Consider the following 25,901-nt stretch of genomic DNA (forward strand, 5'->3'; position numbering starts at 1 on the left):
TCTTTTCCCATCTCAGAAAGTTCCTTACCTAGTGCTTGAACATAAGCAGCAGCTTGGGAGGCCAGACTGTTTCCAGAGACTTTCCCTCGGAGAGGGCAGGATGGAAAGGCGTGGGGAAGGAGGATTGGATTGAGATCAGCCCCGGAGCATGGCTGGCTCTAGGTTTGGAAACATGCTGCGAGAAACACACTGTCGGCATAGTGGAAAACCCAATAAATTACTCCCACGCATCCAAGCTGCTTTGAGATGAAGAGACAACAGGAGATGATGTTCGGGAGCACTGGAATAGTAACAACTTTAATCATAGTATTTTTTTTTTCCAAAAAATTTTTCTTTAAAAAAGAAAAAAAAAAAAGGAACATTAAATGTTAAGTACAATAACCAGTTACTGCACAAAGGGTGGTAATGCAAAGCCCAAAAACAGGTTTTGGAGAAGGGCTTGATGTTTAGCGGGCAGAAGGCATCTGAAGGACATACACCCAGTCCCAGCATGTGAGAAAGGACTGGATTTCAGATCAAGGACAGGGATAAATCAATGCAGCAGTCACCCCAAGGGCCCCGAAACATGTCAGCTGCGCTCCTGCAGGTCCCGGGGAGGGCACACGCTGACGAGCTGAGCACGGCATGTTTCAGGCTGCTGCTGAAATGTTAAGCTGGGTATACGGAGTACCTGAGGTAGATAGAAAAACCAAGGGGGGGGGGGGTTTAAAAAAAAATAAAACAATGCTGAAATTATTCAGGGATATCCCTGAAACACAAATTCCTGCCCTTGCCTCCTGCTGACACCCTTGGGGGTGCCCAGCACCGCCGTTCTGCAGAGCTCCGGACCTTGCCAAGAGAGCAGCAAAAGCCAAGGTTTGGGTAAAACCCCAGGAGAAAGCCATCCCTCTGCTTGCACGCACGCTCCTGCAGGAGTTATTCCTTACCGCAGTGGAGATTTTTTGCTCATGCACGGAAACATGTGCTCTTAGGGTGCCTTAGAGAAAGAGAAAGGGGATGCGTAAGCGGGCTCGGGTGCTGACGGACCCTCTCTCTGTGCTACGTTAAGTTGCATAGGAAACTCCTTAAAGCCCCTGAGGAGAAATTTAAGGTGCTATTGACTTCTTGTGGGGTCCGTCGAGAGTAATTGTTTCTGGGGACATGATTTTGGGAAGAGGATAGGAGACCATTCCCTCCCAAGGCTGCTGGGCTGGCACGATCCACCACATGCTTTCCCATTCTTTGTTTTGTTTTTTTGGTTGCTTTTTTTTTTTTTTATTAACCTGAAATATAATCATCCTTTAACAACTAACCTTTCTGTGGTAGCAGCATTTCATTACAAGGACCTTTGGACTTAAAATAACCTTTCTGTGCAAAATTATTTCCCTCCCACGTAAAATATTTGAAAGCCGGGGAGAAGGAGGAGGAGGGGAGGTCATTCAAAAGAGTGGGCTATAAAATGAACAGGGACAAAATATGGGCACTTGGTGCCACAAATATTTAGCTCGTTGGCACCAGGTTTATAGCAAAGACTACTTAGAAGTTAAACTGGACTTTAGGAACCTTCAAGAGCCCCACTCAAAGCCCTCTGAAATCAACGGCAATGAGCGTTAAATCGTGTAGCACATCTGGAACATCTTGAGTGAGCTTGGGCTTCAAATTAGGAGAAACATTTTCTCTTTTCCTTCTTTTTTTGTGTGTGTGTAAAGGGATATATGGGTGGCAACAATTCCCTCCCCCCTTTTCTGGCTTCTTCCCCAGAGCAGGAGCATCTGGAGACTTTGCTGCCATGGTAGGGTGAGCCACTCTCACCATCCTCCAGGTCCATCTCTCAAGGTCTCTGCTGAACCCCAAACCTCCAGCTTCTTCCAGAGATGTCCTGCAGCACCCGGGCGGGATGAAGTACAAGGGGCAGCGACCACTTCTCCTGGTTAAAAATGGCACCCGTGCGTCTGAACACAGGCAATGAGCATCTCCCTGTCTGCAAATGAGAAAACGCATGTCTGTACAGACATGAAAACAAAACAAAAAGCAACCAAATGGCTCACAGGGCCCACAAATAGAAAAAAAAAAAACCAAAACAACACACCTCCTTTTTGGTGTAAGATGCTTATTAGGCTGAGGACATCCCGACTTCAAACAATGCTTTACAGTCATGCCTGGTAGTCTGCCAAAGCCTGACTGTGGGTGGGGGAGGGCATTTACTGTGCTTCCTTTTAAAATACGTATTTACATGACTCACGTTTGTCTCAAAAACGATAATTTAAAAGCAGTTTCTACAATGTAAAAAACAGCCACAGCTTCCCCCCCCGAAGTGGTTACAACCTTTACTGCTCATTACAAAAATTAGACTTTCATTTGTAAATGCCTAAAAAAATGTGATCTCTTTTGTGATCCCTCCCCGCCTCCTTGCCCCCTTTAAAGTTTTTTAGTAAGAAATAGTTTAACTGGTATCGATGCCATATGAAAAGCCATCCCCCTCTGGATGCCTTCCCACCAAGAAGGGATTTCTCCTGCTTATTTCCAGTCCCAGTGAACTTGCAAACTTTGGCCTCTTCAAACCTGGGGACAGCAACCTCCGCTTCTTTTTCAAGTCAACTGCTTAAAAAAAGGGGGGGGGGGGGGGAAAGCACAGAAAAAAACCCAGCAAATGAGATGTGGACAAAAACGTCGGTGCAGGAGCTAGATGGCAAAATCCTCGTGGTCTTGCGGGCTGAAGGCAGCTGCCCGCAGCATGTCCAAGGAGTTGACAAGTATCAGGGTGCCGGTGAGATGCTTCCAGCGTTTGGTGATGGGGTTCTTCATCTTGTCCAGCCCAGTGTGCAGCTCCTGGATCACATCACGGTAGCTGTCGCCCATCTGGCTGCTCCAGGTGAGAAGGAAGTCGTACGCTGGCTTCCACATGGCCTGTGGCGATGGGGCAGAGGGGAGAGGAGATCAGAGCTGAGCCAGGCTGGACAGCTGGTGAGCGAGCGATGCCATTCCCAACACACCCCCAATCCCAGAAGCAGCACACTCCTGGGAAAAACCACCCCCAAACTTCCCCAGCATTCCCAAACCCCTTTTATCCCCCAAAGGTGCTCCATAAGAACATGCTCTGGAGGTATCTGCAACCCTAGGGGACCCATGGAGATCCATCCGCTCTCACCTCACTGTCCACCGTTCCCGTCTTATCCCGGTGCGGGGCCTCGTAGGCATCCATCTGCTGCTTAGAGACTTTGGCGAGCTTCTCGGCGAGCTCCCTCCAGCGCTGGGCCACCTCCACGGCTGTGGTCAGCAGCACAAAGTCCTGGATGAGCCGGACAACCAACCCCTGGCAGTCCATCTTCAGCAGGGCCTGAAGGACAGTGGTGAAACCCAAAGAGAGTCAAGGCAGGCCGTCAATGGCAGGTGACCCAGAGGACCGTGCAGAGAAGTCCCTTGAGAAGCCACCCCAAAAATCCCCCCACCCCCTTTCTAGCGACAGCTGGTGAAATTAGGCCACTAGGCTCAAGGGAAGAGTAATCCCATTAATTGACCAAAGCACCCTACCCCTGTTCCAGGAGGCTTGCAGCCTGGGCTGGCCAATGCAGCCTTATTTTCCAGGCAACCCCTCAAGATGTTCAGGTGTCACCATAAGCAGTTTAAAGCATCCCAGGGCCTGAAAAGAACAGATGCCTTTAATCAAGGTGACTAATCCAGCACAGTCTGTGCACCTTGCGTCCCCCAGCCTGGAGGAGCAGCATCCTTCAGCACAGACAGGTGGGTACAGGCCAGCCAGAACGTTATGGGATAGGACCGGGACATCAACCTTGGGAGGAGGGTGAGACCCAGGCGAAGGGCCAGTCGACAGTACTACAGGACCATCGCTCAGCTTGGGATGTTCTTGCTCTTCTCACCACCCTCTGCCTTCCCAGGCCAGGTCAGAAGCCTCCTCCTTCTGCGTCATTGACTGACCTAAACGCTGAGATTTTCTGCAAGTGGTTTTGAGGAACCGGGGAAGAGGAACTGCAGCAGTCAGAGTTTTCTAGGTAGCAATAACTTAACCAGGAAAAAAATGTCAGAGCGGAGTCAGCACCTGTCTTTAGGTACCAAATCACATCAACACCTGCTTGGAGTGGAAAGCAAGTTGCAATAGGGGAAACCCCACAATTCGGCCCAGGAAAGGAAGGGTTTAAGTGGCAATTATCAGAGGACAGGAATCTGACTGACAGAATCAACATCCCACTCACCAGGGCACCCCCATCCTCTGCCAGAGCCCTTGCAACAGCCCCAGCGGCAACCCCGGTCCCTGGACAAATCCCACCTTGAACCTCAGGTGGCTACAGAAAGGTCTTTTGTATTACAAAATGGGCATCCCCTTTCTAAAACATGAAAATCAAGCAAACAGTCCCCAGACTATGCCTTGGGTGATAGTTTGCCGAGTACCCTCTTGTCTTCCTAGGGCCCGATCCAGAGCTGTGGCACCAGGATGGTGGCTCCAGGATGGGTGAACACCAAGAAGTCCGTGTTTCAACGAGGACTCACTTCAATAAAGGCAAACCACAGCTCAGGGATGCAGGGGACAGCCCCCTGAGGGATGCTGAACACCAGAAACTGCACTGGCACACACGTCCCCACCAGGAACATCACCCACACCTTCACAACACCAGTTATTACAGAAACCGTGGATGTGGTGGTTCCCACATGGCCTGAATCCACCTGCTTTCTGCCACCCTGGGTCCTGACATCCTCTCCTGGCACAGGGTCTGGGCAAACCCCAGCTGGTTTGGCTCTGGGGCTGATGAAGGGTTAAATCATCCCATAGGCAGCTTCACAGGGACAGCTGGGGGAAGAGGGGAACATCTGAAACCACTCCAGCAATTTGCAAAGCAAATGCTTGTTGATTTCTCCCTTATCTGTTTCCAGCTTAGAGCTGGGCTTGATTCTAATTACAGCTGCAGCCCAGGGTTTGTTTGCTCCTCCAAAGTGCTTACCCTGGTTTCCTGTATGAGCAAGAGAAGTAATAAACCCTCTTGTTAAGTGAGCCACACATTCAAAAGTGCCTTTTTTAAAAAAAATAAAGGGCATTAAGAAGCATTTAGACCTCACACCTGTGCCATAACCACCACCTCTCCAGCAACGCTGCCTCAGCACCCAGCCCACACGTTCATCACCCTCTACTCTGCATGAGGAGGATGCGGATGGTCCTAAGGAAGGGCAGATTTAGCATCCTTAAACCTGCCTTTCCAGCTGTCTCCATCACCTGCGTGCAAACCCTGAATCGATCTGGTGTTTAGGCAAAGCAGGCTAAATGAGCCACGCTCATCTCTTGCCGGAGGCCGAGCAGGTCAGAGGCAGTGGAGGCGGCCACCGGGAGCAAAGTGCGCCGCAGGGGTTAAAAGTAGGATAGAGCTGCAGGAGACAGATTCTCCTGTTCCTTCTGCTGCTTGAAGTAAACAAGAAAATGGTATCAAGTACAGCAACTGGGAGGCCACGTAATCGAGAACTGTATAATCACTCAAAGCAACAGCTTTGGAAAAGATGGATTGCTTCCTGCAGCGCAGCACGTTAACTCTGAAACCTACTGATGGCCACGGAACCACCTACTTCCTGTGCTCCGCACCTGGTGGTTTGAGGTGGGGAGGCTTAACACACAAATTACGGGCTGGGGAAAATGCAAGAGAGCAGGCGGAGGTGATGTGATACGGCGACAGCACCAAAGGCACATGGGGATGGGGGGCAAGAAGGACGCACAGCCACTAAGGTGGTGGCTAAAGGGGGAGTATTCGTGGCGACAGTGACACTTTTTTTGGCCTGGGCACAACTCGCTCCCCCTGTCACAGAAATACATGAAATGCAGGCAGACGCAGGGCTCTCCTGGAAGGCCTGGCTGCCTGGCTGGGATTAGCAGGGCTCACAACAGACTTAATCCTCCAGCAGAAGCTTTTGGGATTACGCTACAATTTCTTTCCATCCTTCTCCCTCGCCCTGGACAAGCCTCCCCAGAGAGCTGGGTACCCTCACCACGTCTCCACCCCTCGGTACCCAGCCATGCTCCCCGCCGAGGCGTGACCTGAGCTGCACCTTGCCAGCCCCCTCCAAAGCGTTTATTAACCTTGGAGCAGCTCCCAGCCGGCTCCACCAGACAAGCGAGCAAAGAAGGTGGTTTGATATTCAAATCCCAGTTCAAAGCCACGCAGAAGCACCTCTACTTAAAAGGCATCCAGGAGAGGCTGAATTTGCATCCTGGCTCTGAAGTGCAGAATCCCATTTCCCATCCCCTAATGATGGAAACCAGCACCTGGAAGAAAGCAAGCCAAGCTAGAAGGAAGAGGCAAACCTGAAGACCGCCTGCAGATGCACAGCCACCCCTGCCTGTGCCCATCACTGCAATCTGCATGGTCCACTCCCAGTTCCGTGAGCCTCCAGCCCTGCTTGCTCTCCCATGCACAAATACACAGCACCACACTGTCCAGCCCTGACCCCTACATGCTCCAGAGGAGATGGCCTGAGCTGGGGGGATGTTTTACTTCTTCCTCATCTTAGGCCAAACTAAAGGGGTAAAAACCTTTCTCTTGCCCCAGGAGCAGAAAGCATCACCAAGTTCACATGTGCCCACCAAGGGTGTGCAAGACCCCCAGGAAGCCATTATGGAAATGGATTTTTTAAATTAATGTGGGTGTTTTATTTGAAATAGCATTTAAATTGGAAATCACCCCAGGGGATCCAAGTCTTATGACACATTAGTCACCCCTGAAACGTCAGTGAGGAAAGCGGAGGTGAGGTTACTGTAAGCAGTAATTTTTACTGTCCCACTGACCTCTGCAGGGATGTGTGCCAGGGCAGGGATGCGACCTGCGCGTGGCAGGCAGGGCGCCAGGCAATGTGCCTGGGGTGGCACTGTGCCACAGCTCCTGCCCAGGACCTCCTCAAACACGGGAAGAAGGGCCCTGTGTCCCCAAGGAGCCAGTGAGACCCACAGGGCGAGAGGATGCTCACGCACAGGCTCCTGTCTCCATCGCCCTCCTTGGGATGCAGGTTTGTACCCTCAGCAAGTTGGCTCTGCACAAGCAAAATAACACTTGCTTTAGGCATTAAACATCTCTTCCACTCACTTCTTTTGGCTGTCAGCACCAGTCACACACACTTAAAATACTGTGCTACACATGATCTTAATCATTATTTTTTTTCTAACTTAACAGTCAGGCACAGGCCCTGCTCTTTGGGGCAGTCCCCCTGAACACGGTGCCCAGCTGGCTCTCAGTGTGCCTAAAGCACCACTTCTGAAATGACACCAAGTGCCACCAGCCACACGCCCAGATGTGGACTGCAGAAGGTACCATCGATGCAACCACAGGCAGCTTTTTTGGTTTCTTCCAAGAGCAAAATTGCATGGGAACAAGTAACGTGCAACTGCTGCAATGGGGATGGGAAGGCATTAAAGATGTATTTTCTGGGGCTGGCAGGAAAAGCGAGTTGTCTTACACTGTCCCCAGAGCAAGGAGCCTGACAGCTGAAAGGCACTGGTGGCATTTCTGCAGCTTTCTGTTAACTGACAGGGGTGCAGGGCAATGCTTACAAGTGTTGTGCATGGAAAGACCTACAGGCACAGAAGCCTGCAAGCAACTCCTCGTCCTCCTGCGCTGCAAGCAACCTGGCTACACAAGGACAAACCATGCCCTACAGAAAACACCCCCACCAACTTCAGCATGGCGCAGCGTGGTTCCTTAGGGGAACAACGTCCAGGATCTGTAGCTGTGGTGTGGATTTGCTCCCATGAAGGCAGCAGAAGGGCAGGAATCGGGCTTTCCTTCTGGGCTCAAATTCAGCACAGGGACTACCATTAGCCAACAGGTTGCTTTGGGATGGAGGAGCAAAAAGGGCTCAAACCTTGGGCTGGCATGCTCCAGGTGCGCCAGCGCAAGCCCAAACAACGGACACCCTGCTCTGCAGGACATTAAGGACTGCTTAAGCCCACCAGCAGCTCTGTGGGGTCTGCACACACCAGGGAGAAGCAGTATCTTTTAGTAGAAGAAAGGCAGCAGGCAGATACCTTCAGTCAGAACAAATGATAGAAAGAAATGGGGGAAAAAAAAATCCCAACATCATCTTCTGTATGATCTTTAGAAGCAACCTGGAGAAGAAAAAGCTCATAGTTTCCGCAGCTCTCTCCTGACGTGCCCAGTGGCACTCCCAGAAGACCCATGTTTTTCCCAACAGCAGTGTCTGCTGGAAAGGCTGATAAATGCGAGGCTCTATAAAAACACCCTATTGAAAAATCCAGGGAAGGAGAGAAATGCTCCATCTCATGACAGGTCTAAGCCCAGCTGCCAGGGACCAGGCAGTGCAGTCACTGCATGGCCAGGTACCGGTGGCCCAGCTGCAACAAGCGCTTCTGCATCTGTGCCCAGGCTTTTTTAGCAAGACCGCCTGCGTGCTGCCTGCTTTCCATGGGCAGAGAGGAGGCAGGGGAGAGGTTGGTTTCTCCTTCTGATGTGATGACTTAACTTCTGAGCAACATTCCCCAGTTACCCTCACACACCACTGCTAGTGCTAGATTAGAAAAATAGTAATTAAACGCAGATTACTTATTAACTAGCCATCATGACCAGGCTTTTCCATGCTTGGCTGCTGGTGCACGGCTCCGTCACTGCAATTTTGTGTAGTCAACACTGAAGTCAGACAAGCCTGCTTACTCCTTCTCCCTTCACAGTCCCTTTGAGAGGAAACAACTGACGTTCAGATCAAATGGCCAGATCAGAGCTTAACCCAACCGGTTCTTCTTGCCAGAAGACACCAGAAAGCAAGTCCATTTGTTACAAATAAAATCAGAAAATCAGACAACAAAATAAATTAGTGCTCCACTCTCATCCCCTGAAACATCTGTTGCTGTTTTTTTAATTATATTTTTTTAAAAAATCTCATTTCTCCACAAGCTAAAGAGGATTTGACAGCAGCAAGGAGTTTAGAAGAAGCATCATCTTCCACCCAGTAGGGAGCTCTTCCTTTATCGACAGGCTCAGGCTCACAAAGAACAGTAAATAGAGCCAACGTTTGGGACTGGCCTCTATTCAAACAAGGAAGATGAAGCCTGCTCTGGGGCTCTGCACTCCAGGCATCCCTTGGGGAGCAGGATGTTTTCCTGCAGTTTATGGTCTTTCCCTTGAGTTAGCTGCTCCCTGAGTATCCAAAGCGCCTTATCTTTCCCTTCGCCTCCCCACTGAGGTCTGGCATAGATTTTCCATGACCTACAGACTGTCTGGGACCCCTGGAGACAAAGGGCATAGATAAAAGAAACACTTACAGGTTTGCAAAGCAGTAAGGTAAATAGCACAAAGCCCTTGGAAGCATCCAGCAAGGAGACCACCGATTTCATCCCATTGTCACCGAAGCCAATGATTAAAGGAGCAAACTCGCCCCTGGGGGAACCACAGGGTCAGGCACCAGCCTTGGCTACCACGACAGTTATCCTCCCTTCCTGGATGGCCCCAGGAAGAAGAGACACAACCATCCTGGATGGCCAGAAGAACCCATCAACAGAAGCAGTTTTGGTGGCATGACCTAACCTCAAAGTCAAAGCTAAAACACTGTCCCACGGGCCACAGAGTAGTACCCAGACACTGGGAAGTCGCTGGACAATATTTCCATGAGTAACGAAGGGTTCTGTACTTTTTGTAACACCCTGCACCTCATATTCTATCCTCAGTTTTCCCCCTTCTTATTAAAGGGAGTTTGGGAGACGAAATGCTTCATTCGGCTCCACTCCTCTTTACCCAGCTGCCTACTTGTAATTTCATTTTGCATGCTGCTGCCTGCGCCCATCATCACCAGGCAAAGCTGTCGCTATTCCTTAATTCAGTTGGCATTTCAAACCGCATGATTTGCCTTTAACTCAGTTATCCTGCTTCTGCAGGAGAGCCTGTTAAGAGGTGAGAGCTGCAAATCTCTTCCAGACGTTTCGTCCTGTATTTTCTTTGGCTCACTTCCTATGAAATGCTAGAAATGATCATAAAGATGATTTCTCGTAAAAGACTGCCTAACAGCATCCTAGAAACACTTGCAGGCACCGCTTCCCCAAATGCCTTTCAGGACAGAAGCCAGCCGTGCATTTCGATCTGCAGACACGATCCACAGTTGGACGTGAAGCATCGCAGCTCAGCTGCCACTCAAAGAGAGATGGGGCAGATGCAACCTGACATTATTACTTAGGAATCTGAGGTTGTTTTCATGAAGGCGAAGGTGTAAGCATCATTCTTCACAGCAGCTGTAGAACCCCTCTCCAGCATGCTTTGACGCACCTAGCGACGCAAAAGAACGTGACCTGAGAGGCGATTTGCCTACCCCACCCCATATAGGAAAAGCTTTGGTGTTTTTTGCCCTTTTTCCAGTTTCCCATCAATGCACACTTTGATACTACGGTTGAGGAGACCGGCAGCTCTCTCGCAGCTCCTCAAAACTTGCATCATCAAAGGCTGAACCACAAATACCCAGCAGCAGGGACCAGTAGAGCGCTATGAAAACACCAGACCAAAGTCACCCTGATCTTGAGGGGCTTCAAATGAGCTACCTAGCTTCCAAAGCAACCCTGCTGACTACTCTGACACAACGTGCACCTATGGTTCTTCACCCACTGTATCCTGCATTTATGGACATGATCCCATTAAACCAGGAGCCCACCAACGCATACAGCCACTGGGCTGAACTTCTACCTTGCTGTGCCAAGCAGCCTGAAGAAGACCTTAAAGATGGACTTCATTTTCTACAGGCTGAATTAGGAAACCACCACCTGCCATTCACCCTAGTCGCTCTGCACCGCAGGAAATTAAGACCCCCTCATCAGACCTCAGACTGACCGTCATCAGCTCCTTCTGGAAGGATTTTCTCTCCTTGTTCTCGGTGTTGTTGCAGTCCTCCTTCAGCTTCTCCAAGACAGAGGCCACTCGCTCTGGCTCGCTGTCCAACTCTGCTCGGCAGAAAAACGTGAGCGGCAAGTTCAAGTACCCCAGCGCATCGGCGAAGGACCGCCAGCTGCTGAGGTTCTCCATGAGCAGTGTCCTCACGGAGGCGTAGATGTAGGTCAGGAACTTGCAGGGCCTCAGGATCTGCTCCAGCAACAGGCTGGTGGTGAGATCTGGCCCAGAGAAGTAGCTGGGCTTGATCTTCCCGACCACCAGCACGTTTTTGGTGTGCACAAGGCCTATTTTTCCCTGGTAGTAGCCAATATACCACTCCTTGGTCCACAGCTGTCCTTTTAACCTGATCTTCTCCTCACTGAGGAGGGCTATCACATCTCCTTTCTTGTACTCCAGCAAATAGTGGTTCTTGCTCTGCCTCACCACCGTCTTCAGCAGCTTGCCATACTTCAAGTTCAACACTGGCCGGTCCTGAAAAACCGGATACTTGGCAGTGGCAGCCAGAGGTGAAAGGATGATCTTTCCGACCTCGTTCTTCTTGAGGAACCGCCTCTGCCCCGTCGGTTTGATGGCACTTTTTGGAGGTGGCTGCGGCGTCTGGACGCAGAATTGGGTCAAAATGGCATCCTTGTCATCCTTGACCTGAATCCTTAGCGTGAAGTCTGAGAGCTCGTTGGGGTCGTGGGACGCAATGGGGAAGATAAGGCGGCTGACCTTGCCCAGCTTCATCTGGAAGCCCCGCACAATTTTGGCTTGCTCACTAGCTTTCACCTCGTAGTTGGTCATGTTGGAGAACATGCAGAGTTTGAGGTCTTGAGGCCGGGACAGAGCAAACTGGTGCTTACCCCAGAGCTGGAGGGCAACAGGAGCCGGGCTGTGGGACTGCCTTGTGACCTCGTTCACCAGGAGGGTCTTGGGTGCACATTCATGCCCGAACATGGCCACGACAGTTTTAAAGGAAGGGTGAATGTGTTTCGGGCCGTAGACGCCAACTGTGATCTTCTTGCTGATGTAATCCCAAACGGTGTAAGGGTAGAGGATGTTCTGCCCCTGGGCTACGGCTGCGATATACATGCAAGGCTCCAGGTTCTCCAGCTGCACCTGGATTGTGTCCCCATACGAATAGCTCAGCTGCATCGGTGTGTACGGCCCCTCTTTCATGTCGCTCCGCAGGCACTGCAGTCCTACCAAACTCTTGCTCATGATGTCATTCTTGACCTCTGCCGACACTTTCATTTCCAGAATGATGAAGGTTTTCACCTCCATATTGCTGAGTTTGATCTGCAGGACCGGGCTGATGGTGCTGCACTTGTCACTGTTCAGCTCCAACGGCGGATCCAGCATCGCTTTCATGGAGATCTGCTGCGTTTCCCCAGGGCACACGTGGCCCTCTGGCACGTGGATGCTGATGTTGGTGTCTGGAAGCTGAACAGCTCCACCAGAGCTATCCAGCTTGCAGACAATGTTGGTCTCTACCGGTTGCGTCTGACCCCAGCCAGGATTTTGACCAAGCAAATCCAAATCATGGCAGGACCGAGCCAGCTTCCTGTGGTTCAGCCACGCTGTCCTAAAATCTTCCCGACTCTGGAACTGCTCAGGGGTGGGAGACTTCAAACCGCTGAAGAAACCCGATGATGCCGGAGCATCCGACTTGGCTTGAAGAACAGACAGTTCAGACAAACTGTAGGAGCGCTTACTTCTGAAGAAGGGATTGTCCCTTTTCACAGGCTGTTCCAGATCCAGCCTGTTCGTGGATGGAAACTCATCAAAAATGTTACCCAGGCTGCTATTAGCAGCTGAACTGGACACAGCTGAAGTAGGAGCCCCCGTGTCAAAGAGCAGCAAGTCGACAGTGACATTGGAGTTGGACTCTTTGTCCGAGCCAGGCACTGTTTGCAAATTCCCATTCAGAAAAGGGTTCGTCTGGACTCCGTTCAAGAACGGGTTGTTATGGTAGGTTTTCACAGAGTTTCTTTTCACGTCAGTCCATTCTCCAAGCAGGTCTAACTCCTTGACTCCCTCGTCGGGGCTCTCCAGCAGATTGTCTATCATCCCGCTGTCCGTTAAGGAAGAGTTGCGGTAGTTTACAGGCTGGACGTAGGAGGAAGGGATGTAACCCATTTCCGTGGTGTTGTGAGCGTACCACCACTCCCCTCCCGACGTGTCTAAGACGTACAGGTGGTCCCCCTTGGAGAACTTCAAAGTGGTGAAATTAGTTGGACAGTAATCTTTGATTGCTATTACTTCCTTTGCATTTCCAAAGGACGTGGGATTGTCAACCAGCAAGGCACTAGGAGAAGGCACTGCAAAGTCAAGAAGAAAACAGCACTGTAAGATACCCACAAGACTCAGAACTTACTGGCATTTGTTTATTTCAGGCCAAGTGATCCGTGCTACTTTAAGTGGTGAAGTAAGGTAGTTGTAAAACTCACACCTGCAGGTGTTTCCCCCCCACTCCCCTAAAATCTTTAAACAAAACTTTCCCCTCCACCACCTCCGATACATTCACGTTCCTCTTGCCCAAAGGGTTCATGATCTAAAGGGATGGGCATCGACACGGCTGGGGAACCGAGACAGAAGCAGTGGCAACTTGTTACCTCCCGATGCCATCCAGTGCCTTAGCAGCAAGCCCCCCCCCCTCAGCGTAGGGCCCCGGACAGCTGCTCCTGTCCCAGCACCCCACAGCCCCCCTACACTCCCTGGTGAACGATGCACAAGAGGATGTGCTGGAGGGAGTGCCGAGGGAGCGGGAGTCGCTTCTTACCAGCTCTCCTTTTCACCCGGCGCGCTGGGATCTAAGCTCCTACAGGCTCGCGCCAGAATGGCAGCCATCCCCTTACACATTCGCATTTTACATAGCAGAAGCTAATTAGGGGAGGTCTCAGTGATTGCTGCATGGGAAGAGTCATTATCCTACCAATTTGCTTAGCGGTATCTCAAGGGCTTTGGCCACCGGCTCTTTAGCACTGCGACTGCACTCTCCATGCAAATAGTTACCTGTGCTGCTGCTGGCGAATGCCTCCTCTTCAAAGAGATTACGTGATAACCCAAGGTAATATAAACCCAAGATAACTTTCAGCACAGGCTGAAAGCGCTCTCACTCTGCCATAACCCCTCTCCAGCATGTGTGAAACATGTTTCAGTGGCAGAAACTCAGAGCATGGCATACTCCTACTTTTTCACATCACACCAGCCAAAAAATCCAGCATCTCGCTCCTTCTACATAGCACCTATATTTCAAAGCTCCTCAACAAAAATTAACTCAGTTTCTAAAGAAGGTCATCTAGCCGTAACCCTCAGAAAGGACCACGACAACCCTGCAGGAGGGTGATGCTGTGCTTCTATCTCCTTTCAGTGGTGCCAGCTGGAAGTCGTTTTGCCAGGGGATCCCAATTACAAGCAAAACAGCTGGGTCAAGCCTACAGATGCTCATACTGACACCGTATTTATTGGATTTGCTCTCTCTTTCAGAACCTATTTCTGCAAAAAGTACTAGAAACAAGCTGCAGATGATGTTGCAGCAACATTCAAACGTGTGTTATCTCGCTAGACAGACCCAAGAAAAGAAGGAGAGCTAGATTTCCCCCAATACGGAGCTGCAAGAGAACTGGGACAGCACCTGCTTCAACAGGCTCAGGAGCTCTTTGGAGGGAAAAAAGGGATGTAGGGAACACAGGAAGCCCCTGAATTCCTGGAGACAAAGGGATGGCAGATGAGACTGCGCATCCCTGCGGTCACTAGCTGCAGGCTGGCAGCACTTCTTGGGCAGAGAACCTACAAGGCAAGGGAAGATACAGAAAAGCAGAGTCTTTTTATACACTCTAGGGATCAAATATTAAGAAGAGTTTGTACACTTCCTAGACAACTCATCATGAACTCACTTCCTCCGCCAGCAGGTAGGCAAAGTCGTGAGGATATTTATTCAGCGTAAAACTATATATAAACTCTGTACTGAAAAGGATTTTGCCACCCTGGTAGGAAGCCACCATTAACTCAGTGCTGCAGCTGGAGCTGTCTGCAGGCCATGGTGTTTTTGGTCTCCCCATCCCTTCAGACAGACGGACAAGTGGCTGTCCCCGTGTCCCCCCCCAGCTGTGCACCCAGTTGGCACGGCAGCAGGGTTAACAAGGATGTGCTGAAAGCAGCAAACCCCTTGGAGTATATGAGTAATTCCCATTTTCCCATTTAAAACAATCTCATTTGCAGCAAGAGCGTTTGATGTTCGGGACTCTTCTTGCTACGCCTGCAAAAGCAATTGCTTTTGTGCATGTTTATTTTTAAAGGCCCTCAGTGCACGCTATCTTCCACCTGGAGATATTTCTTGGGGGAAACAGTAATTCCCCTCTCACCCGAACACGGCTTTTAAGCTGGGTAAAGTAAATACAGCTGAAGAAAAAGCAATAAAAGGAAGAAAAAGGATTATTTAAGCAACCTGCAAGCTCTAGGGAAGGGGAAAACAAACCCTTGCAACTGCCTTGTTCCTGTCACCCCTCTTGGCTGCTGGATTTACTGGTGGCAGGTCCACACCCATCCTTGCACCCGTGGATGCACTCATCAACACTTGCTGCTCTTCCCCATCAGCTGCTGTCTGCTAATTATTAACCAATGCCCCTCCTGGACCCCAAGGTGAGAGGATGCACCCTAACTGAGGAGGGGGCATCGTCCCCACCCATCCCGCGGGGGTCCCCACCCGTCCCTCCGCACCTTTGATGTCGCAGAGGCTGGTTTCGGCAAAGCCCTCGCCGAGGTCGATGAGCGTCCCCTCCGACTTGCACCGCGGCAGGCCGCCCGAGTTGGCGGCCCGGATCCTCTGCGCCGCCATCTCCGGCCCAGCGACCCCGCCGGTCCTGGGGGGCACTAGGCGGCCATGACCTCTCCGTGAGCAAAGCCACCGACGGGGACCCCAGTGTCACCTTGTGGGTGGAACCAGCCTGGGGGAGAGAAACAAACACCCCAGCACGTTAGCCAAGGCTCCAGGCCCCACCGTGCCACCCACGCGCCAACAGTGCTACCCCCAGGCGCACGCTGACCCCACGGCGCTGATGCAGGAGAACATCCTCATGTTCTCCTCAAAGCATCATGGAAGATAACCTGGGTGCTCCCAATAAGCACAGCACTGCCTACAAATCACCAAGGGCTTTGGGCAGCGAGGACAGCCTGGTCGTGCACGATGCTACCGCTGGCCACAGCCCCGGACAAAGCAGCCCTCTTGCCTTGAAGAGTTATTTTGGGGATACACTTCCCCCAGGCTCATAAATTGCTCCTTCTCCCCATTTCATAGGAGCTTTCAGGGCATTTGCACATTGCTGCCATACATATTTATAAAGCCATCAAGCACTCGGATGCTGTGGGAGCCCAGGGCAGTGGTTAGCGAGCACGGAGGGCCCGTGGGACCAGGCTTTTTGCACTTTCAGCCAGGTCATCGCTCCCTCCCACCGCAGCACTGGCATCTCCGGGATGGGGACTCTCCCTGCTTGCTCCTTGCATCCCTCCCCTCGCCTGGCCAACTGGGCATGGATCAGGCAGAGAAACATCACTTGAAAAATAAAAATAAAGGGTTTTGTTTCTCCTTTTTCTCCAGAAACGCTTGCAAAAACACTTCCAGGAACCCTGTGAAAGAGCAGCTGCATCAGCACGCCGGAGCCGAGAGGAAAATTAACCCGTTTCCTGCTGCCTGCAGAACACGCCGGCACTTCGACTACCAACGTCGTGGCTGATGCAAGCGCTGGTAAGACGACCTCTGGGGTCATCTGTGTCTTCTGGAGCTGGAGAGGGGCCAGAAAGGCCAGAAGCAAGTGGCCAAGCAGGCAAGCCTGGTGCCTTTCTGCGAGCTGAAGGCAAGGCTGGAGCACAGAGCTTAAGCCACACTTTGCTCCTCCAGGTTTGCACCAGGGAGCAGGTATGCAGTCCAGTGGACCTGGCACCATCCCAGTAAATGCTGCCATCCAGCATCCCTACAGGCATCCCTACATCCTGCTCTCTACAAACCTGCCACAAAACTCCAGCCTGGCTGCAAAGCGCCAACAGCTCTTAAAAGTAAAGCCCTGGGCAGTTAGAAGTTATATCCAAATCCCTCGCTTTAGTCTAGCACCCAAAGGGCTTTTCATCTGCTCCTAACACGGTTTTTCCTTTCTCCACCTCACATCAGATTTTTTTTCTCCCTCTGCTTGAAAATCAGATCAAGCACAAAATAACCCCCAAACTCAAATTCCTTAGGTGGGAATACAGAGCTGACAGAAACGTGAAGACAAGCGATGACTGCTGTGGCTGCAGCCAGCTGTTATTAAACCACCGCATCTCTCTCCACCGGCACAGCGAGGAGGAGCAGCAAGCCCTGAAGGATTCGGTGCCCTTTTCTGGAATGCAGTAAAAGGAAATTTGCAGGGGAGAGCCTGAGCAGGAGATACTCCAGCCTGCTTGAAATGCTTCCCAAGCCGTCCACCGGGCTGGTATGCCGGGAATGCAGTTAGTTGGAAGGGATGCACCAGGCTCCAGCCAGAAAAGGGAAGGGAGAACTTGTGAGCAAACACTTTTCCCTTTGAGAAGAGCATTGTTTCGGGTCCTGCTGGGAGTACTCCAAGGGGAGAGGGCTTGGCAGGCTTAAATACAGAGGAACCAGGCTTTGAGTCAAGGCTGTGCTTATCAGAGCCAGGCCAGGTAAGAAAGGGGACTTGGAGCGGCCGTCAGAGGCAGGAAAAAGCAGTAAGCAGTCGTCGGGAAGTGAGAAAGGGAGGAAAGATGCTCTCCTGAGCTAGCATGGTTCCCTGTCCATCCATCCAGCTTGCCCCTCCTCTGCAAAGCACCACCACGGCAGGCAGGGTACTGTTTTTCATTAATGTGAGGCACCGTTGGGGATTTCATGTTTTCCAGCTGGCACGAAAAGACCCTAAACACTGACTGCCTCCCTCTAAAAAGACCTTGCAGGCACCCCGCTAGGTTCTTGCAGTGTTTCTTCTCTCTAGTTGGAAGGTTCAAAGCTCCACAGTTACAGAAGGAAAAAATTCAGCACAAGGTGCACAGCATCGTCATCACAGAAACAGCGCAAGTGGCAAACTTTTCACCAATTTTAGCAACGCTTGCACACAACCCTGCTAAAAAACAAAAACACTTTGACAGCCCAAAGGTCACTCCCTGCTCGGTAAGCACAGCACCAAGCAAGAAAGAAACCAGGGACAGTATGTGATTTCTCCCATGAATCAAAGTACAAACCACAGATATATTTTAAACACCTGCCTGGTAGTCCAGCATCCAATAATTTTTGTATCAATCATTGCAGCTACAGCTGCATACTGACAGCTCTCATCGACATATCCACAAGCCTCACGGTGCCTGGCATTTGCAGGGATGCTCCCCCTTCCCCCTATTTATATAACTATATGGGAAGCTTTATGCTAAAGGTCTCTGACAAGTGGTTGTGTGGAGAAATAGCTGGAAAAATCCCCCCCTACGTGCACCCTGCAGTCTCAAAAGGCAACCAGAATGTAAGTCAAAATGAGCAATTACAAAAAGGTATTTCCTCTCCCAAAAGCAGCATCTCAGCTGCATCTGGGTCCGTTCTGGATGGAGCAGTGCTTACACACACACGAAAGGATGGGGGTGCATGCCCCCCGCAGCTGGACCTGGGGTGAGAGCCGTGTTTTGGAGGTGACGGTCCCTGGGGATGGACCAGAAAGGTTTCTGAATGCAGAGGTGGGACAGATAACCTGCCAGCCTGCAAACTCGGGCTACGTGAGAATAAAAGGGGATGGCCGGGAGCAGGGTGGGGGCAAACAAGGGTGGATGGGGCAAGATTTGTTTAGAAATCACTTCTGCAGCCACGGCTGAGACAATGGTCAGCAAACTCCTCTGAAAGCACTTTAAATATAGACTAGAATTAAATATAGACTAGGAAAACCCCAGCCCCATCTGTTTACCCAAAGCCATAAACAGAATCTGAAATGAATGGGGGGGGCGGCGGGGGGAAGGAAACCGGTGAGCAGCCAGAGCTCACCCTGCACAAGCAAGGAAGGCGACAGTATCTCGTCATGCAACCAGCTCAAAGGCACCTGCACTCGCTTCTCACTCCACTTTTTTCCTCCCACGAGGGAAAGGCAACACTGCAGGGTAAAATCCAACCGTGCAAGCCAGGAGGAACTGCTGCGTGCTTCCACACCCCAACAAACCCAACGGGCAGCAAGGCAGGCAGCAGCTGCCCAGGTTGGGGCTCCACAGTGGTTCCGCCCCACGGTACCAGCCGTGTTGCTGTGCTTCCCAAAATCCTAAACAGGCTTTGCTGATGGTTGGGCAAAGCTTTGACGAGCGGGTTCCTATGGCTGCTGGCTGGCACCCCATAATCCTCACCAGCTTCCTGGGGCACGGAAGCAGCAGGGAGGGTGCTGCCCTCAGACCGCAAGGTGCGGGGCTTCCCTCCAGACACCCTCCTTGCTCCTACGCCGGCATCACATGGGGTGACAGAGAGGCTGTGTCACCTCCCTTCTCCATCTGCCAGGCTTCTGCTCCCCGGGGACATCATGGGATGCCTGTCCTGCCAGTCACCCATCAGGGGAACAGCAGGGCCGTCTTCAACAGGGACTTGCAGAGTGTGGATTTGACTTCGCATTATCTGGGGCTGTGAATAAGGTTTTTGGGGAGGGACAGATGGGACATGCAGACCTAGTCGTGCTCCTCTCTGTAGAGAAGCTGGCTACTTCTCAAGGTGTAGAAATGCTGTCGTGAGTAAGCTGGGAAAAGCAAGGATCTCCAGGGTCCTGAATCAGTGCTCTACCTGCTCCTGGATCTCCTCTCCACCAGGCACAGCATGGCAGCAGGTTTGGGGAGAGTCTAAGGGCTGGTAATGGTGTAGTACCTATTAAAAAAAACTTACTAAAACCTATTAGAAAAAAAAACCCTCCAAACTCAAAGGTCTTTTTCCTGCAACAATTGACTGCGCAGCATTCAGCTTTCTAACAGCAGCATTTCCTGGTGTATAGTGGCACAGAAAAGGTTAAAATTAACTTCTGCAAACTGTCTGGTATGGCTCAGCCTGGAACCCCAACCACAGGCTTTCCCCTCCCAGCCCTGCAGAGCCAGGCGTGCCCCCCCAGCACAGGCTGATGCTGGCACAGCGGGGCCAGCAGCAAAGCCCCTTCCTCCCCAATGCTCCCAGCTCCAGCCATCACACCAAACTGGTCCTGACGGGATTACAGTACAGACCCACCTCTGCCCGGACACTGAGCTATAAATCAGACAAAGCACTGGCATCCGGCCAGGCTGAACTGGGTTAGAACCGGGCGAGCAGAGAAAAGCAATCCGAGGCAAAAAACTCACTACTGGCAGCATCAAGCCCTGTGTCTGTGAGCAAAGAAATGCAATAAAACCACAGGAACACCTAAAAGTGCAAACCCCGACGCGGAAAGCAGGATCCTGCTGCTGGCCAAAGCCAGGTCTTCTCCAACAAGCACTGCCTGCAGCCCAGCGTAGGTGGGAGAGGATCCCTACAAAAGCATCAGTGACGGAAAAACCCTGACTGCCAAGAATTTGGGCTGATAAGACCCGCGAGGGCTGGGCAGTACCAAGCACCACTGGGGCTGGAGATGGAGCCAGGTCCTTCCACATGCAGCCAAAGCCAGGGCAGTACATGGTACCTACCACCAGCAAAGGAAGGTGGGGAGGACCCATGCACATCCCTGCCTGTCCCACACCCCCCAGCCCTCCCTGGAGCTCAGGCCAAGTCAGGGAGCTGCAGTGTCCATCCCACCCTGGCACACACATGTCCATGGAAAGCATCAGCAACAGGAGCCACCATGACATAAGATGGGTCAGCCTTACAATCACTGATGTACCTACATGCCTGTTCTCCCTGGGTAACACATAAAAAGCCCCTCAAGCCCTAAGTCCGTGGTTCAGGGGAAATCTTCCACCTACCCTTGGCCACAAACTTAAAGTCAGGAAGAGAAGAAAAAGCTTCTAAACACTCACTCATCATCCTCTTCCCACACCAAAGCCAAGACCAACTCCAGGCACTTGTTGCTAATGGCTTTTAACTTGCCTTTTCCTTCTCCAAAGTCAAGCTCCTCGGCTCTCCTACAAACACAGAAGTGTTTTTGGAGGTTTCTTTTAAAAACAGTCAGCTTTGCTTAAATACAAGTGAATTCAACTTTCTGGAGCTAGAAATTCATTTCCCAGAACCACAGCGCTACCCGCAGAGCACGTTCATCCCACACAAGGAATTTACTGAAAACATTGCTTTTATCACCATCACAAAAACTTAAGTCAAGACCATGGAAGCAGTTGCAGAAGAGACTCCTCCTAGAAACCCAGGGAACACGCACAGCCCTGAAGGAGCTGGTGACTGCTTGCTCTGGGAGTACCAGAAGATGCGCCTGGGAGCACCAACCAGATTCTGTCATTTCAATGTGCAATGGCCTCCAAAAGAGGCCATTCTTGGCTTGGGGTTGTTTTTTTTTTTTTTTGTTTGGTTGTTTTTTGGGGTTTTTTTTTTGGCTAAAATTGCCAAGTCTTAGTAAACAGTCTAATTTAGAAACTTGGTTTTGCCTTGCAGATTCTTTACCTTCAAGAGCTTCCTCATAACTATTGCTACAACACAATGTGGCCATCAGGCTTAAGTTGCTCAACACACTTCCACCCAGCAGAAAACGATCTGACCATCTAGAGATTTGCCTGCTTTTTCCATGCTTGTATTAACAGATCTTCCAGCATGCGTGAAAAACACAACATCCTCTAAATGGGTGACATCAGCACAGACCCAGCCAGACCCTCTGCAGCCTCCTACCAGACTGGGACAGCTTTTGAAACTGCTAGTGGCCTCTTGCCACCCAGGATGCCAAGGCTGACAGACTGATGTTCTTACAGCTCATCTCTAAGGTCAGTCCCAGACAGACAGGCTTGTGGCCACATAGCGTAGCCATCACTTGCTGCAAGCAATCGCAAGGGTGGCATGGCCCAAGGGCCTCTCAGGGCACATGCACCACTAGCAAAGACCACCTTGACTTGTGCAACCCCATCACTTGCCCCCACCAAGTGACCTCCTGCCTGGCATCTGCCCCATCCACCAGTCTGCCCAGCTGAACCACTGCAGGACACCATGGAGATGCCCTGAAGCACAGGGAGAGGTCTTTTGGCCATGGGATGCCTCCAAGGGTCTCCAAACATCTGGTGGTAGCAAGTGCTGGCAGGGAACAATAGGTTTTGGTTAGGAGGTAGAATGGGACAATTCCTCCTCCCTCTCCTTTGCTCTGGAGATAAAGCATCTCAGCCCTTGTGATCCTGACCTCTTCTGTAAGGCATTTCGAGCCTTGCTGGTGAAGACAAGTGGGGAAAAGTTGGCTGCTTTTGGGTTCTTCCTTTAGAAGCCTGGCCCGTACATTTTGCACGTCTGATGGCAGCAATGCCACACACCCTAGTGGTGCCTGACCTTATCGCCTTTTGCTTATCTCCTACTATTACTTCACTACTTGTGTTTGCAAAGCCAATGCTTTCATCTTCCAAAAAACTCCCAAAACCCAAATGCAACCGAAGGTAAACCACCCCTTAAGACAACCGAAAACACAAGGTCTTTGTACCAGAAAGAACATGTCAGTGTGAACTCACGTACATCCCAGAATGAGCCTTGGAGCTGCCGATGCACCAGAACAGAAGATGTTATTTTAGTCCCTTTTCTAACAGACAAGGGACTTGTGGCTACATCAGGGCTCCCATCCATCCCGCAGGGCTCTCATGTCCCGGGGGTTTGCTCTGGACCCGATCCCCACCATGCACAGCAAGCGGCGGGGATGCTCGCACCCAGCATCCCTGCCTGGGCATCGCAGCAGCACCAGCTGGAGAGCACAGCCCCGCCTGCGCTGTCCCCTCCAGTCCCTGCCAAGTCCTATGGAAAAATCATGCCCACAAGCTTAAGCGTGGCTCAGCTCCTGCCAGCTGCGCCCGCCGCCAGGTGAGGGCAAGACAAACACGGCCAGCTTGATGGAGGAGAGGTAGAAGGGAAGAAAAAAGAAAAAGCAATTGCGGCTGAGCATGTGTTGCCGGTGTCTGCTGGCACCTGGTGTCCCTTACAGCCTCCCTGATGGGGATGTCACCCTTTGCGAGCGAAGCAGAAGAACAGGAAAGTTTCCTTTTGTAGCAATGACTTTGGAGCATGAGTTGGATATCCATCTCCAGCCCTGACTTTCAAGCGACTCAAATAAAGATTAGTCTTTTGGGGGTGGGGGGAAAGAGTTTTCCACGCAGGACCTCCTGCTGCTGCCAAGCGCAGGCTCCAGCACAGCACCCAGCCACTGACTCTGGCCACCCGTGTCCCATGCAATCAGCCACCGGATCAGGAGAAAGCACTGCAGAAGCCAGCGGGACTGGGCTGGGTACGGCCTAAGAGCTCATGGTAAGGAAAGCTGGATGTCTTGGCATCCATCAGCAGCATTGATGCGCTGCCTGCCAAGGCACAGAGAGGGTCCCAGAGCTGCAGGTACCACCCTCAAGCACCCACAGCAACTTCAAACTCCAGCCCCGGCCTGCCCCACCCCCCCCCCCCACCCCCCCACCCCCCACTGCAAAACTGCTGGAAATGGTGTCACTGTGCCAAAGGTTTAAGAAGCTTGCAAGTGTAGAAGGTGCTGGCAGTGCTGTACGCAGCAGGAAACCCTTGTGAAGTTCACAGGGCCATAAAAAGGGCGCTCCTGGGCTCACAGCCGATGTCCTACTACCCGACAGCAACGCTCTGCAGCAATAAAACCATCGCACGCACGTGAGTCCTGACAATATAGCAGGGAATTAAACAAAGTTGTACTTGCTTCCATGGTTTCAAGGCTACCACAGGCTGCAAGACCAGTCACCTGCTCACACATCCCCAACGAAACAAGGCAGAGGGATGATGTCTCCAGGGACACAGACCTTGCTGCAGCTGATGCCGCTGAAACCCCGGCAGAGAGCAGGGTACCTCCTGGCACAGCCTAAGAACAGACTTCTCCGTTCCACACAACAGCAGAAGCTCATGCAGGCAACTGGTGACAGAGGAGAAATGAAACCCAGACATCCAGAGCCACAATCCAGCTGCTGGTCGCAGAGACCCACTTTTAAAGAAGAAACGGGCTTGTCTGACAAGAGGCATCCCACCTGTGGCTCATAATCATCCTCCTCTACCCTGGAAAAGGAGGAAAATCTCTCCTTTTTAAGCACTGCAGACTAATTGGCAGTTTAATCTTGAAGGGCACGTCTGCACCCGGGCACAGACATCTGCACAAGCTGGTCCAGAGCAGGGATGCTGGACAAAGCTCTTGAGCTGTTGCCAGCACCTGCTCTGCCTGCTGGTAGCACACTCTTGCTTGATGGAGGAACAGTATGAACACTGTTCCGTGGGCCCACCTAGGATCATCACCAGGAAAAAGCGTACAGGCTACTGTGATGCTGCAGTGGAAGAGATGCCACAGTCACCCATGAGATCTTGGGTCAACATCCACTAAGAGCAGACTAGGGGCAACCACAGAAAACAAAAGGAGGGGAGGTGGTCTCCTGCCTCCATAAGTGCTGCAAGAACCATCTTGTTAAAATCTGCTGTACTTGAGGGGGGGCACCTAAACCCCTACTCCCTGTCTCAAGAGCCAAATTAACCAGGACAATGAAAACTTGAAGGACACAGTAAAAGGCTTTCATTGAGAAAATCCTGGAGCAACTCACTATAGGGCTACCCTCGGGGCCACAGTCCTGGCAGTGCCTCCTTACTGAGATACTGGATGCTAATTTGGACTTTAAGAGCTGTCAAAAGCTGAATCAACCGAATCCGTGAAAAGCTGTGCTTCCCCCAAAAGTGGAGATGACGACAGAGCTTTGACTGCATCAACTTCAGAGCCCTGTCGCCGTCACCCTTCGCTAATATCGTCTTTGTCTGATGGAAAGAAGTAGCTGTGCTCAGCCGAACTGCTGGTGCAATGCACAGAGCCACAGTGCTCTCCTTGTTCCCGGCCACAGTGTTGGGAAACCAGTCCCACCAGCAGGACCAGAGAAGGGCAAGCACAGGAAAGTCACTCACGATGCCAGCCTCCCCAGCCAGCAATGCAACTGATGTGGTGGCTGGGAGGACAACATAAAGCTCCAGAGATGAGGTAGCCCACCCAAGATGAGCTAGCCCACCCAAGATGAGCTAGCTCCAACCTGCTCGCAGACCAGCCCACAGCCAAATCCAAGCAGCCCTCCCTGCGCAAGTACCCACCAAGACACACCTTCTCCACTCTGACCCCTTCCTCACACGAGAGAACGTCAAAGGCTGAAACATCGGTGTCCTGCTTGGTCCTCTGGACTTACCTGCCCATCATTTAAGAAGAGGGGGCTGTGTTCAAGGGGCAGATGCCACAGGCAGGGTGGGCATGCAGCAGCCTCCCATGGGTCATCCAAAAGGTGACTTTATAAGCAGGTAGCCAGAACAAGTCCCCATATCAGCTGGCCTCACTCAGGAGGTACATTTTAGGAAAAAAAGGGGTTTTGCTGCCAGCTCACTGCCTGAGCACACCCACCGACACCAAGTAGCCACCACCTAGCAGCCAGATTCTCTCGCTAATGAGTAAAACCTCTTTGGATTATCAAACCGAAGAAGTCACTCAAGCGATGAGCTCGTGCAAAAGCTTACCCTTGTTTTAATGTTCTTACACACCTTGCTGATTAGTCCAGGTACTGATCTGTTGGTGGATTACATCACACCTTCAGCTATGCTGAAAATACCGGCAGGAGCCAAAAAACATCACCAGCCTGAGTTAGGCAGAAGCAAACATAATCAGCACATTGCAATGAATTTCCTCAAAACCAACATTTTTTTTAAGCACTTGTCCTTGGTAAAGATTTCCAAGCCAGGTTGCCCACGATACCTGGGTTTAAGCAGCCCTAACCGTTTGCTGGAGCTGACTGTCTTCTCATAGGAAAGCAACACGTGGGATCAAACTGGTCTATGGGTTCCTCACTCCACATTTGGCCCAATCCTTGGTGCACGAAGCCATGCTGGGAAGAGGGAAGCTCACTGGGAGCACTACGATACCTGGAGAGCAAACCCCCAGGTGATGATGCCATTCG

The 25,901-nt window shown here is 51.4% G+C and overlaps 1 protein-coding gene across 6 annotated transcripts in view; it reads right to left on the reverse strand.

Annotated features, from left to right (window-relative positions):
- Positions 1–270: 270 nt before the first annotated feature.
- SH3BP4 (SH3 domain binding protein 4) overlaps positions 271–25,901 on the reverse strand; it is a 38,426-nt gene continuing 12,795 nt past the window's right edge. For 5 of the 6 annotated variants that reach the window (XM_055812513.1, XM_055812509.1, XM_055812510.1 and 2 more), the window contains 4 exons: positions 15,558–15,784; positions 10,794–13,156; positions 3,128–3,316; positions 271–2,886 (listed from right to left, as the gene is read on the reverse strand). In XM_055812513.1, the coding sequence (XP_055668488.1) occupies positions 2,662–2,886; positions 3,128–3,316; positions 10,794–13,156; positions 15,558–15,675 (2,895 nt within the window). In that variant the 5' untranslated portion in view covers positions 15,676–15,784 and the 3' untranslated portion in view covers positions 271–2,661. Of the gene's footprint in view, positions 2,887–3,127; positions 3,317–10,793; positions 13,157–14,472; positions 14,628–15,557; positions 15,785–25,901 lie in introns of those variants that run through there. The other variant, XM_055812514.1, reaches the window with a different exon arrangement.

Source organism: Falco peregrinus, chromosome 8 (genome assembly GCF_023634155.1).
Source record: "Falco peregrinus isolate bFalPer1 chromosome 8, bFalPer1.pri, whole genome shotgun sequence".
Classification (NCBI taxonomy): Eukaryota; Metazoa; Chordata; class Aves; order Falconiformes; family Falconidae; genus Falco; species Falco peregrinus.